We start from the raw sequence: 13,929 nt of genomic DNA, 5'->3' as shown, positions 1-13,929 counted from the left end.
CGTGTGGGGGCGGCCAAGAGTGCCGGCTTTAACCCGGGGGGGGGGCTGCCCGGGGGGCGCCGGCAGCGGCAGGGGGCCGTTTCGGCGGGGGGACGCGCGGCACAACATGGCGCGGGTGCGCTCGGGCGGGTATTTACGGTAGGGGCCCGCGCGGGCGGCCGTTACGGTAGCGGGGGGGGGGGGGAGGGGGGAGGAGGGCCGACGTGCGCGGGGGCGGGGCGGGCAGTGCTGCGTGCTCGGCCCCGCGAGGCGCGTCTCCCTCGCGAGCTCGGTGAAAGGATTTGGCGCCAGGCGGGTCCGCTCTGCAGCTGCCGCAGCCGCACGAAGCAGCCCAGCCGCGCCACCCACCCACCGCCGCCCGCCGCCGGGGCCTCGGCTCACAGCAGCTGCCGCCGCCGCCAGCCCGAGCCCGCCAGCCCGAGCCCAGAGCCGCCCGCGCGCCGCCCAGGGATCGAGCCGCCGCCGCCGCCATGAGCTGCTCGCCCGTGAACGTGAAGAAGCTGAAGGTGTCGGAGCTGAAGGAGGAGCTGAAAAAGCGGCGCCTCTCCGACAAGGGCCTCAAGGCCGACCTCATGGAGCGGCTCCAGGCCGCGCTGGACCAGGAGGAGGCCGGCGGGGGAGGCCCCGCCAGCAGCGCGGCCGAGCCTGGCAACGGCAGCATGGAGGGGGAGGCGGCCGAGAGCGGCGGGGGCGCCGCGCAGCTCCGCCAGGCGGGAGGCCCCGACCAGGCCGCGGCCTCCACGGCGGAGGACGACGACGAGGAAGGGCTGGAGGCGGCCGATGGCGACGCCATGGAGCTGGGCGAGGAGAACGGCGAGCGGGCGGGGGCCGGGGGCGGCCCGATGGAGGAGGAGGCGGGCGGCGAGGAGGAGGAAGAGGAGGAGGAGGAGGACGAGAACGGCGACGACCAGGGCTTCCAGGAGGGCGAGGACGAGCTGGCCGACGAGGAGGAGGCCGCGGCCGGCGACGCCAACGGGCACGGCGAGCAGCCGCCGCAGCCCCAGCAGCCGCAGCCCCAGCAGCAGCAGCAGCCCCCGCCGCTCCTCCAGCCGCGCGGCGCCGCCAAGGAACCCGCGGCCAAGAGCGCTGGCGGCGCCTCGGGCCCCCCAGCGGCGGCCTCGGCGGGCCCCGCCAAGCAGCAGCAGCAGCAGCAGAAGAAAGCGGAAGGCGGCGGCGGCGGCGGCCGCCCGGGGGCTCAGGGCGCCGGGGGTGAGTGAGCGGCGGGAGGGGGGGGGGCGGCCGTTAACCCCCCTCCCTCACGGGGAGGGGGGGGGGGGCGGCTTCCGGGGCGCGCGAGGAGGGCGCGTGGTGCCCCCCCCGCGGGGCCGTTGGGGAGGGGGCGGAGCGTGAGGGGGGGAGGGGCGGCGGCGGGGCCGCTGGGGCGCGCTGTATTGTGCCGAGCGGCGCTCGGCGGCGTGACGTCACTTCCGGCCGGGGCGCCGCACGGGATGGCGTCGGGGAGGCCGGGTACAATGGGGGCGGGGGGGGGGAGGGAGGGGGGAGGAATCCCGGCCCCGCGCGGGGCTCGCGCCCTGCCCCCGCCCGCCGGGAGGAGGCGCGCGCGGGCACGATGGCGCCGCGGGGGGGGGGGGGGGGGGGGCGGGGGGGGGGGGGGGGAGCGGCTTTCTGTGCGCGCGCCTGGCGCCGCGCCGCCACCGCCGGGGGTGGGGGTGGGGGGGTGGCACCGCGGGCTGCTCCCATCGCCGTGCGCCTTCACGCGGCGCCCGGCCGCCGGAATCCCCTCCCGGGGCTTTGTCCCCGATGAGAGGGGCCCTTTGTGTGGGTAACGGCGGCCCTTCCCCTACAGGAGATGCCAAGGCGGAGCAGAAACCGGGAGAGAAGAAGAGGGGCGTGAAGAGACCACGGGAGGACCATGGCCGCGGGTATTTCGAGTACATCGAGGAAAATAAATACAGCAGGTAAATACGGCTTCGCTGCTGGGCACCATCTTGTGAGCAAGAAGTAACGTACACGTACTCCTGACAACACTGTCTCATGCTATGAAAATACCCCTCCCTTTAATCTTCCTTCTCTTTGTTCAGGGCCAAGTCCCCTCAGCCACCTGTTGAAGAAGAAGATGAGCATTTCGATGACACAGTAGTTTGTCTTGATACTTGTGAGTAACCATGCTTCCCTTCAGTCTGGAAAGATAAAAGTGTTAGGCTTTTAGTCTTAAAACTGCACTTCCTGAAATGCAGGGCAAGTACGTTTGTTGACTTGTTTTGCCAACATCGCCAAGTAACATAGAAATGTTTTCCATCCACTTTCAGCATCCAAAACAACAAAAGGACACATGGGTCTTTATAGTAACAGTAGTAAGTTGAGGTTTTTCCACGAAATCTGTGACATCATACAGTTTCCTGAAGAAATCTTGACTGAAACACCAAGCTAGTCTATGAACTAAGTTGGCTGAGTGTACGGTGAGCATAGATGGCACTAGAAACAGTGTGATGAACACTCTCTGGCACATGAAATATTCACTTCAAGAAGTAAAGGAACCAATGATACATAGGGTAGTAAAATCTGTGGAGGAAGCTTCCCACACAGTTTGCTGAGGCCCTACTTATCAGCGATAAATAAACACTTCACTTCTTTCTGATAAATTTAACAAAATGACTTAGGCCTTCTGGAATAAAAAAGACGCATTTATGCAATCCGGGAGTTGGGGCTGGTGTGGAGGTGATTTGTTTAAACGGGGTGCCAGAGAGAATGGGTCCAGAGAACCCAGATTGACAAAAACATCCCAATAAGAGGGTTTTAAGGCAGTATATCACAATAGTAGCAACATTAACAGTCTGTGACAGGGATAAACGTTTGTATTCTTGAGGGTAAGTATAAGGACCTAGTACAGAATTAAACTTAGGTAATGTGCTAACTCATTGGTTTCTTAAAATGCCATGAAAGGGAACCTCTAAGCTTTGATTTTATTTGGCATGGCATGTTTCCTAGTAGTCTCGTTTTTTTTCTTCTTGAGAAATGCTTAGAAATGCAAGGATGCATTAGTTTACAGCCATCTATATTGCTGAATGTGCCAGCAATTTCAAGCCGATTATCTTCTAGCTGCTAACTTGGTGAGTAGCCATCTCTGTGGGAGTTCCTGGTTTTCCCAATAACTGACTAGTAGCTCCTTTTGATTGTTAGATTATTATTCCTAGTAGGAACCTTTGTTACTGGATGAACTGTATTTTAAAAGTGTTGGCAGGCTGTCTGGAGCGCAGGATCAACCACGTCTTCAAGACTGAATTGTGTAGTAGTTTGGCTCTCTTCTACTGGACCGTAATTAATCCAGATATAAGAAGTTTAGTGCTCTTAAGTGCTTTTTTTCACCTGTCACGTAAGAAGGCTATTACTTGAAATTCTGTTCTCATTTGTTGCTCTAAAAGTAACCTACGCAGATAGGTTTCTATTGTATATTACTATTGTTTGGTTTTCATGCAACAAATTAGTATTACAAAATACAGAAAAGTGTTAATGAGAACACTTGAGTCACAAACACTGTAGCTGTAACCAGAGATGGCTTTATGCAAACAAAACAAGATCTCGTGCATGAGAATTACCAGTAATACCAGGAAGACTGCATTTTAGTGCATGTGCTCAGGCACCATGCAGATTTTGTACTAGGGCAGAAGATAGTCTCCGCTTCCTGATCTTACACCTTTCTTATAAATATCAAATAGATCTGGAGTTAGTTCTGTGGATTCCTTGCCCTGGGGAATTCAAGTGCCATGTCCCGCACCTCATGTGACCGTTTTGCACTGTCATTTTGAAAGCTGCTAGGACATTAGAAAGTTGACGGTGCTGCAGCTTTGAAGATAGCTGTACAACAAAGGTTCTGTGCAAGGTTCCTAGGATTCTCTTAGAATGATGAGTGAATTCATACTGTAGATGACATTTCTTGAGTGAAACATGTTCTGTTGCCACATTCTGCATGCTTAACCTATTAGCAGTTAACTGACTTGATTTTAATTGACTTAATCTAATTGGACTTGCTAAAGGACTGTATTCACCAAAGATGGTACTACTTTCAACACTTAAAATTCTTGCGTTTGTACTTACCTATGGAGCTGCCCTTAGGTTTGGGCATGAGGGATAAGGCTTCACAAAACGGTGCCTAGCAAATAAGGAGCAAAGACAAAACAGTGGGAATTTGGTGATAGAGCATGGTAGTACCTTGAAAATCAAATTTGTTGTTAGTTAGCTTTCCCCGGGGTTTTGGCTGAACTTCAGACTGCAGCTTTAGGCGTGTATTCATTTCTTTTCCTGAAAGATGGTGAACAGTTGCCAAACGCCAGCGATTTGTCTTTAAAATCAGTGGAGGTTTCTACTTGTGAAAGCTGAAATCCCCTTTAATGCGTAAAACTGGAGAGTTCTGCTTTATTTTTATTAATAAAGTAAACAATGATTTTTGTTAACAGATAACTGTGACCTGCATTTTAAAATCTCAAGAGACCGGTTTAGTGCTTCCTCACTGACCATGGAAAGCTTTGCTTTCCTTTGGGCTGGTGGGAGAGCCTCCTATGGAGTTTCTAAAGGCAAAGTCTGCTTTGAGATGAAGGTGAGTTAGACTGATGTTTTGTGGGAGACTGTTTTAAGTAATTAAATACAATAATACTGTTTATACTTGCCATTCTTTCAGTCCTCTTTTTACTTAGTTGTAATTAATTCAGGTGAAGAGAGCTTAAGAGCTTTCTGAAATCGTTCTGTCATGAGCCTGTGAAATGGTTCTCAATAGAAGATGACTTAATTTGCAAAACTGCTTCCTCTTTTGAAGGACTTCCTTAAAAAAAAAAAAAAGTTGTGCTTGACCTGAATGTGTAACTTCTGGCTTTAGTTTTGAACCAAGAAGTTTACTTTGCACCTTATGCATCAGAAGTTAAAGACTTAAGACACAAGTCAGAAGTTTGCTTATGTTTTCTGAAGGTTACAGAAAACTTGAATTTAACAAAAAAAAAAAACTACAAACCACCACTTACACCAGGAAGTTAGTTAGATGACCTGCAGAGGTTCCTTCCAACCCGAATGATTCTGGGTTGTGTACACAATGAATGTGAGTATTTAGCCGGGCGTTTCAATTTTGAGAGCAAGAGTTCCCTTCAAGGGTAAGAATGGAAAAAAGAACGGAAAAGCTTCTGGCCTTACAATAAACAGATTTATTCCCTTACCGGGTTGGAGCAAAGCAGGATGCACAAACCTTGATTTGGGGTTTTAGTGATGTTAAAGCCTTGCTTGCGTATGCTGTGTGTACACATGCTTACTCTGTTCTCTTCCTCCAGTACTGTGTATTGCCCTGTTCACTTCTAAATCAGCTTGGTTAAGGTTTCGCCTTGGTTACCTGATTCAAATACTTGTGGAAACTGGTGGGATAGTAGTCAGTTTTTCCACTCAATTTGGTGAAATTTATTAAAAAAAAAAAAAAGCTGGTTGCCAATAGATTGCAGTGCCTTTGGGTGGGATTTTTGATTCTAGTTACGTTGTTTGGAAGCTGGCAACTTGCCCAATAGCTCTGTTTACTGTGGAAAGGGATGAGTGCAATATTTTTCCGTATCTGTCTAGAAAACTGTTTTCATCTAATACCACACTGTATTGGCAAAGTAATTTACTGCTAATCCCGAAGTTCTGGCCTTTTTTTCTTTTAAATTACATACAGAAATTTTTGTAGACTGCAATTTTAATACAGTGTCAAGGATTGAGGTTTTTGGCTGCTAAGAGGGACTGCTATGAGTAAGATCTCTGAAGGTGTCTGTTATCTTGCATCTCCATCAGGCGAGAGATGGGAGTGTTGAGCAATTGGTTTGTGTTTTCACAGACTTACACGTCTTACATTTTTGTAGATGTTTATTCAGACTAGGCCAAGATATAACCAAAGTATAAAACTTTTGGATGTTAGCATTGTTTCCGTTTTGTTGGTGTTTTTAAAAAGTACTGCATAACTTTTTTAATGAATTAAAATAGGTTACAGAAAAGATTCCTGTTAAACACCTGTATACAAAAGACATTGACATACATGAAGTGCGAGTTGGCTGGTCACTGAACACAAGTGGCATGTTGCTGGGTAAGACTTAAACATTCGGTTACTTCTCTGTATTGTATATGTGGTTGTAATCTGTAGTCTTTTGTTTTCTTAACGGGATAAGAAAAGCTTAGTGATTTTAATCCATGTATTCTGAAAAGTGGTCTCAGTTTGAATCATTCTGAGCGTTGTGGGAGAAGGTTTTATTACCAGGACCAAGCAAGGTTAAGTATTCAAGCTTATATAGGAGGATATGAGTTGAGTTAATTCTTTCAGTGGTCAAGTGTGGGTTGTGGAGAACATTCCTGGAGACCTGACAAGGTTAAGCATCTCCTTTTCATGTAATGTCATAAATAGGAAGATGACTTTTTGCCTTTTTTAAAAAAAAAAAAAAGTATAAAGCTACATGATTACATTATTCTTTTGGAGTGAGGGAAGAATTCTCACTTCTAAAAGTAGCTAGAACAACGAACAACAACTTAATTAGATAAATGGGAACAGATAATTATGGTATTTTAACTAATACCTGCTGCTGAGATGTCTGTGGGAAGTGCATATGAGTAGGGATATTCTCATAGCAGCAGCTTTCTAGTTACTAAAGTACTGAAGTTCCACCTGAGTTCTTGTGTTTGACATTTGCTGTTAGCTTGTTCCTTGCAGCTTCATCCTCAGCTGTCCCATAGGCTGAATGTCTGCTAAACTCCCTTTAAAATGGGGAGGGGTAAGTGCTACTGGAGACTTTAATTCAGAAAGCCTTTGTGACCAGCTGCATTACAGGTATACTGGTACATAAACAGGTCTTCAGAGTTTAAAAATACTTACTCTTGTCTTTAGTGTTTCAACTTCACGTCAACATGAATGTGGAACCAGTAGCATAAGGCTCTGAAGACAAGGGTGGGGGAAATGCTGCTGTTCAATCTTAAATTGAGCGTTGAGTACTTAAATGCAAGAATGAGCCATAGCTCTTTTGGGGGTCATAACTTGTTTTAGCATCAATTAAAAACATCCTGGAAAACAGTTCGTTTAAGTAGCTGTAAAATGACTGCATTTCTAGGTAAAAATGCATGTTAAAATAAGTTTACATTTCTTCTTCAGGTGAAGAAGAATTTTCTTACGGATATTCTCTAAAAGGAATAAAGACATGCAATTGTGAGACTGAAGACTTTGGTGAGAAGTTTGATGAAAATGATGTGATTGGATGTTTTGCTGTAAGTTTTCTCTTAAATTTTCTCTTGAGTAAAAACACCCTTGCATTTTCAGGCTGCTTTGTGGGAAGCAGTAAATGAAATCACCAAAAACTTGGAGCAAGACAAGCTGCTTAACATACAGGGAGGAGGCGGAAATAGCATGTATAGCCAACAGTTGCTGCTCTCAACTTTTTTCATATTCACAGGCAATGTCTTCTAAGGCTTTAAATACTTAGATGTTAAGATCATTTTAAGAGGAGATGATCAATATGAGAGATCATGATCAATTTAAGAGAGGAAGCCTTTAAGGATTTACTTCATGATATAAGTGGTTATACAAATTAAGTGAATGCAACTAGTATAGTGAAATGGCTAATGTGGCTTTTACAACACGAGATAGGTGTCCTTGTGCAAACTAATGCTTTGTCTGCAAAACAGAACTTTGATGGTGATGAAGTGGAACTCTCATATTCCAAGAACGGACAAGAGCTCGGCGTTGCATTCAAAATCAGTAAGGAAGCTCTTGATGGGCGCCCACTCTTCCCACACGTTCTCTGCCATAACTGTGCAGTTGAGTTCAACTTTGGTCAGAAGGAGGAACCTTACTTTCCTGTACCTGAAGAGTACACCTTCATCCAGAAGGTCCCCCTGGAGGACAGGGTCCGAGGACCAAAGGGGCCTGAGCAAAAGAAAGATTGTGAGGTAAGTTTCTTATTTTATCTCAAAGTCTTTGAGGCAGAGATGAACAGAAGCGGTGGAGTTTAAATATACTATAACAAATTTTCCCTTTTTGCTTGGAGACTTTAATACTTGGTGGTGTATCCCATGACTCTTTTCCCCATACTCAATTTCCTTTACACTTGCTAGTCTTAGTTGCATATTAAAGATTTGTGAACTAGTATCTCAAATATAGAACCTGTCGTAATAGGTGGTGATGATGATTGGCTTGCCTGGAGCTGGCAAGACTACATGGGTTACTAAACATGCAGCAGCAAATCCTGGGAAATACAACATTCTTGGGACAAATACTATTATGGACAAAATGATGGTAAGTGATAATACAACCTTTTGCATGTTGGTATGTTAAAGGGTTGTTGTAAATCCAAGGTCTTTGGCTGCCAGGGGATTCTCTTGGATCTAAGAAATTAAAGAAGCAGATGTTTGTGACTGCTAGTGACCACTAAGTCATCTGTCTTGCTGAGCTACTTCTCAGCAGGATTCTGAAGCTTTTTTATTGTTGTACTGTATAAGAAGTTTAAATATCTCCATTTATTTGTCATGGTCCTCAGAATATGCAGCTTTTTGAAGGTGATGAGCATACCTTAGATTCAGCTGCATTGATTCACCTAGATTCTTTGTTTATAAAGGTGTACAGCTTGTGAAGGCTTTGGGAATTTCAGTTACGAGTTTGTAGCTGTGGCCTTAACCTTTGAGGCCAGATGAGAAGAGCACTGAGTAAAACAAAATTTGAACTATGCATATAAGGACTACTTTTAAGGACTAACTCTGGGAAATCTCTGTAGGTTGCAGGTTTTAAGCGTCAGATGGCAGACACCGGAAAACTTAACACACTGTTGCAGAGAGCTCCACAGTGTCTTGGAAAGTTCATTGAGATTGCAGCTCGTAAGAAGCGGAATTTCATTTTGGATCAGGTAGAAGCTTCAGTAAAAAATTGTTCTGGAATTTTGTTATAGGCTCTAGCGTAGTAATTAAATGGGATTAAAGTTATGTTGTAATAGCAGTTGTTGCACTTAACTGACGTAATACTGGTTCCGGGGGCACAAAGTTGAGATACTGCTACAAATGCTTGTCTGAACTTCTCTGGATTTATGGGATGTGGGAGGCATAGTGTTGTAACACTTGGATATGAGCTCGTAACTTTGCATTATGCAGCATCTTTATGTCCAGTTATATGTAAACTTCATTGCAAGCTCTTGTAGAAGTGAAGTCTATACACCATAAGTTGACTTCCTTAACTCTTACAATGACAGCTACGTGTAGTAAGTTACTGCATTTTTTTCAGACAAATGTGTCTGCAGCTGCGCAGAGGAGAAAAATGTGCCTGTTTGCAGGCTTCCAGCGCAAAGCAGTTGTTGTTTGCCCAAAAGATGAAGACTACAAGCAAAGAACACAAAAGAAGGCAGAGGTGGAGGGAAAAGATCTTCCAGAGCATGCAGTTCTCAAAATGAAAGGCATGGAACATAATCCTATACTGTGTTTTAGGATGCTGAGTATCTGCTTAAAGGATTAAGTAAACCTGAAATCTAAAAATTCACGTTATCTTAAACAGTTGTACTTAAACAAAACTGGAAGACTACTGTAACTTGTAGGACAACACTATATTGTGTTCCCTCTGCTGCAGTCCTTAACACTACTCATTTATGCTGATATGCTTCATGCAGATGCACAAAGCTGTCTTGGCATAAAGTGCCCTATTTAAGTGACATATTTGGCAGAAACTGGTGTTCTGAGTGGAGGCTTATAAAAGAAAAAAAAAGATATAGGCAGAATGCTTTCAAGGTTTGGAACAGTACTGGCAACTCCATGGAGACCCGTTTATTTCTTTTGTCACTCTTACATACCTAAAATGCTCAAATTACTTAACCTTGTCCCTATGCTGAGGGAATGCAGGGGGTGGGAGGCAGAATGGGAGAAAGGTGGTTAAATACAGCTTGAATTGTAGCTGAATGGAGATGCTGAATACTCAGTGTTTTTGCAATTATAGGGAACTTCACACTGCCAGAGGTAGCAGAATGTTTTGATGAAATAATCTATGTAGAGTTGCAAAAAGAAGAAGCTCAGAAGCTCTTGGAACAATATAAAGAAGAAAGTAAGAAATCTCTTCCGCCAGAAAAGAAACAGAACACTGGCTCAAAGAAAAACAAGAAGAGCAATAAAAATCAGTTTAATAGAGGTCAGAGGGGACGTGGAGGATTCAACATGCGTGGCAACTTCAGAGGAGGAGGTGAGCCTAGAAATAAGCCTGTAAATTCTGGAGACTGTACCTGCTGTGCAAAAAAACTATTGTGCAGTACTTCATTTGCAGTTACTGTGTGGTGGTAAGCTTGATTTCAACTCCAGGAAGTTTTTAATACCCTGACATTTAGTGCAGAGTTAATTTTACAACTTCATCCAGGAGTTCGATGATCCTCACTTTAATGCTGTTCATGTGGTTTGAGACACAATGTCCAAGTCCCTGTTGTGGGTTTGTTGTTTGCTCGTGCATGAGACGCTATCAGAGGGGTTTCATATGCTTATATTTCTTTACTATGACCAAGTGACTTGAAATCTTTGCACTGAAATCTTTGTTGTGAACTTGGCTACGTATTTCTATAACATCGTTGTGTTCTTATTTTGAACAATAATCTTCCTGTAAGAAATACTGAAGACCTAACAGTGACTTGATTTGAGTGCCTTTCTCCCTGCAGTCCCTGGCAATCGTGGCGGATACAACCGGAGGGGAGGCAACATGCCTCAGCGAGGTGGCGGAGGTGGTGGCGGCGGCGGTGGCAGCAGCGGCGCAATTGGCTACCCGTATCCTCGTGGCCCTGTCTTTCCAAGCAGAGGTGGCTACTCAAACAGAGGGAACTATAACAGAGGTGGAATGCCCAACAGGGGAAACTACAACCAGGTAATGCTTTGGGGAGGGCTTAACTGTCGCTGGGCGGTGTTGTGGACAGCGCTGTGTGAAAGGCTTGGTAGCTGTGAATTGCGGCAGACTTGGTTGTTGTGGTACACTAATTCCACAGTGAGAGGTCTAGCTTCTAGTTTTGTGCACATGCCTAGAGCTCTAAACATTTGTCTAAGAAACTTGAACACTGATGCTGCGGTTTCCTGGTAAGACTGTACCTCAGTTCTGTTAAGCTGAACGTTTTTAGGCTTGGGTTCCATTTAGCAGCTCCTGGTTCTGGGTGCTCGACAGGTAAGAGTTGCCTCTTGCAATTGATGTAGGATGCAAACGCTCAGGTCTGGTTTAGTTCCGCACCTTCAGTTGAGCTGGAGCTGGGCACTGCTTGTTCCGCTACACAAGGCGTGCAAATGCCTGTGTGAGAAAGAATAGGTTAAAAAAAGGTATTTCTGTAACTTTACATTGTGCATGAAACTTGGTATATTTTATTATTGCCTCTTCCCTCCCCTGCAAGTCCCTACCTGACCCCCAATAGCAATAACCATTGTCTGGCCCTAGGGTCAAGGGTTTATCTTCAAGTTGAAAGTAAAGCAAGGAGCATTTAGAGCTTTCTGGAAATAGCGTTGGAGAGAGTCTGCTTTGGTGTCTGATGTCAAACACCTATTACAGACGTGCCTGCTTCAGTCTTAACTGATGGAATATCAGTGAAAGTATTTGAAAACATAATTTTGATTACCGAAGAGCCAGCAGATGGAGCCCAAGCTAGTAAACATAGATTAGGTTTGTCTAATGCTGACAAACAGGGGAAATACTGTGTTTTATCTAAAGTTTTGTGGACAAACTATTTTCAGTTGCATGACCCGTATCCTTTTGTCTGATCAGATAACATCCTTGTAACAACTACAGCCTTTCCTAACTAAAAATAGGCAAGCTCTAGTATTTTTAGTTGTCCTGGTGCAGTTTAGCAGCTGGAAATAGGGTGAGTCAAAACTGGATTAGCAGCCAGCTTTCCAGACGACTGGGAACAATAGTTTGAGCTGGCTTAGTTTTGGTGGTTTTGCCCCATGTTTTAAAAAGCAGTTGCTTGGAGGGGGGTTTTGACATTGTTTTTGTTTTAATTCTTCAACCTAGACCTGATTCCTTGTGTTTGGAAGATGACGTATGGTACGTGATCTTCTGGTGGCAATAGAAGGACTTGGTAGTGGTGTATTTGTGAAAAATATGCACAGATATAGTAGTTCAAAACTCTTGTCCTCTTTCAGAACTTCAGAGGAAGGGGAAATAATCGTGGCTACAAAAACCAATCTCAGGGCTACAACCAGTGGCAGCAGGGTGTAAGTAATAACAACTAAACTTGTTCCTTTTCACTGATAGTTAACTTGAGTGTTTGAAAATGCTGTCTGAAATAATTAGAAGTAGATGTGTAATCAGAACTGGATAGCATAATCTTCTAATGCCAGGTAATACTGCTATAAATAGTTTTCTCTGCAAGGCTTAATCTGTCGTGACGTATCAAATATCAGCAGTGGCTTATTGGTCTTAATGGTATGAAGTATTTGGCTTCATGTTGCTACTGTGAAGTGAACTTAACTGTCTTCAGTTCTTTAGGAATTTGCTGCTGTTTGAGAGGACTTGAATCAGGAGAAGTGCATGTTTGTTAAAGATGTTTCTTCTGTAAGGTGTTACGTTAAAATTAACTATCTATCCATTTATTGCAGCAATTCTGGGGTCAGAAGCCATGGAGTCAGCATTATCACCAAGGATACTATTGAATACCCAAATAAATGAACTGATACATATTTCTCCAAAACCTTCACAAGAAGTCGACTGTTTTCTTTAGTAGGCTAACTTTTTAAACATTCCACAAGAGGAAGTGCCTGCGGGTTCCTTTTTTAGAAGCTTTGTGGGTTGATTTTTTTCTTTTCTTTTTTTGTACATTTTTAATTGCAGTTTTAAAGTGATTCGTAAGAGAACCTCAGCATTGTGCACGATAAGAGAATGTGTCAGTATTTCAGGGTTCTACATTTTATCTGTAAAATGTGACTTTTTTTTTACCACAACAAAAGTAAAACGTTGCTTTGTACCTGGTGTCTTTTTATTAAAGAATTTTTTCTCCTTTTTCCCCATTCCCCGATTTCTAAGAAACAGTCGTGAGTCATGTCACAATACGATCGAAATGTTAGCAACCAGATTCGTGTGGAGGCTCCTGAGTAGCCCTCGCGAATGCCATGAGATACTGTAAAGCTCCGTATTACACTCCATCCTCTCTATAAAGCTTCAGGGTGGGGAGGGGAGGAGGGGGAGGTAAAAGTTTCTGGCAATAACTAGGACTTCTTTTGTAACGTTTGGAGCTCAATAAGATGCTGGGGGCAAAGAGGAAACCTGGAGCTAAATAGGGAAGGTGGAGTGTATGTAGAAGCTCTTAAACTTGTAAAACTTTGGTTGCATTACTTGTGGAGGCTCAAACTTGTGAAGGTACACCACCATAATTTCTTTTCCATTTGTTCTGCATTTTGATTCTGAAAAGAAGCTGGCTTTGCCCATTTCTTATTAAACAAAACTTGTTGTAAATCCAGTTGTCTAATGGGATCTATATGAAGTTAGCTGTGTGTCTGTATAACTTTCCCCACAAAATACTGTATACCTAGTGTGCTTGTAGTAGTTACTCCACCATTTTGTAAGCTAATGAAACTGTGAGTCACCCATTTTATATCTAATTTTTAATCATGTCAATTCTCAAATGGGTGTATCTCCGTAGCCTGCTGATTCCTTTTTCTCTTTAAAGAAAGTGGGTGGAGAAATTTAACTCTAGACGTTTGTTTGCAATAAAATAAATTCATTTTACTCTTGTTTTGGGATTGTCGCCATCAAGGTCTAAAATCCCTTTAAGGCTATAAAGAGGAAGAGAATGTATGGAAGTGCTGATGTTGGACAGTTCTAAACTCATTACTGTGTACATGCTGAAATAACTTGTGTTTCTTTACAAATCTAAACTGGTGGTTGCTCTGTTAGAGATGTATCACATGTATAATCTCACAATTTAACATGGTTATGTGTGTAGGGCAGAAGTCTTTTGAGTTGCACTTGCATCATGTAAATCCACT

General features: G+C 44.7%; 1 protein-coding gene across 1 annotated transcript; it reads left to right on the top strand.

The window, feature by feature from the left end:
* Positions 1-235: 235 nt before the first annotated feature.
* Positions 236-13,666, top strand: HNRNPU (heterogeneous nuclear ribonucleoprotein U). Its single transcript, XM_040550578.1, has 14 exons — positions 236-1,209; positions 1,808-1,919; positions 2,043-2,116; positions 4,416-4,555; positions 5,953-6,052; positions 7,106-7,218; positions 7,636-7,899; positions 8,126-8,245; positions 8,721-8,849; positions 9,221-9,389; positions 9,923-10,162; positions 10,626-10,828; positions 12,088-12,159; positions 12,544-13,666. The coding sequence occupies exons 1-14, from the start codon at positions 471-473 to the stop codon at positions 12,595-12,597; spliced, it is 2,529 nt and encodes an 842-aa protein (XP_040406512.1). The 5' UTR covers positions 236-470; the 3' UTR covers positions 12,598-13,666.
* Positions 13,667-13,929: the final 263 nt, after the last annotated feature.

The sequence above is a fragment of the Cygnus olor genome, chromosome 3, assembly GCF_009769625.2.
Source record: "Cygnus olor isolate bCygOlo1 chromosome 3, bCygOlo1.pri.v2, whole genome shotgun sequence".
Taxonomy (NCBI): domain Eukaryota; kingdom Metazoa; phylum Chordata; class Aves; order Anseriformes; family Anatidae; genus Cygnus; species Cygnus olor.
The sequence above is the reverse complement of the archived record's forward strand: the minus strand, read 5'-3'. Positions and strand labels throughout refer to the sequence as shown.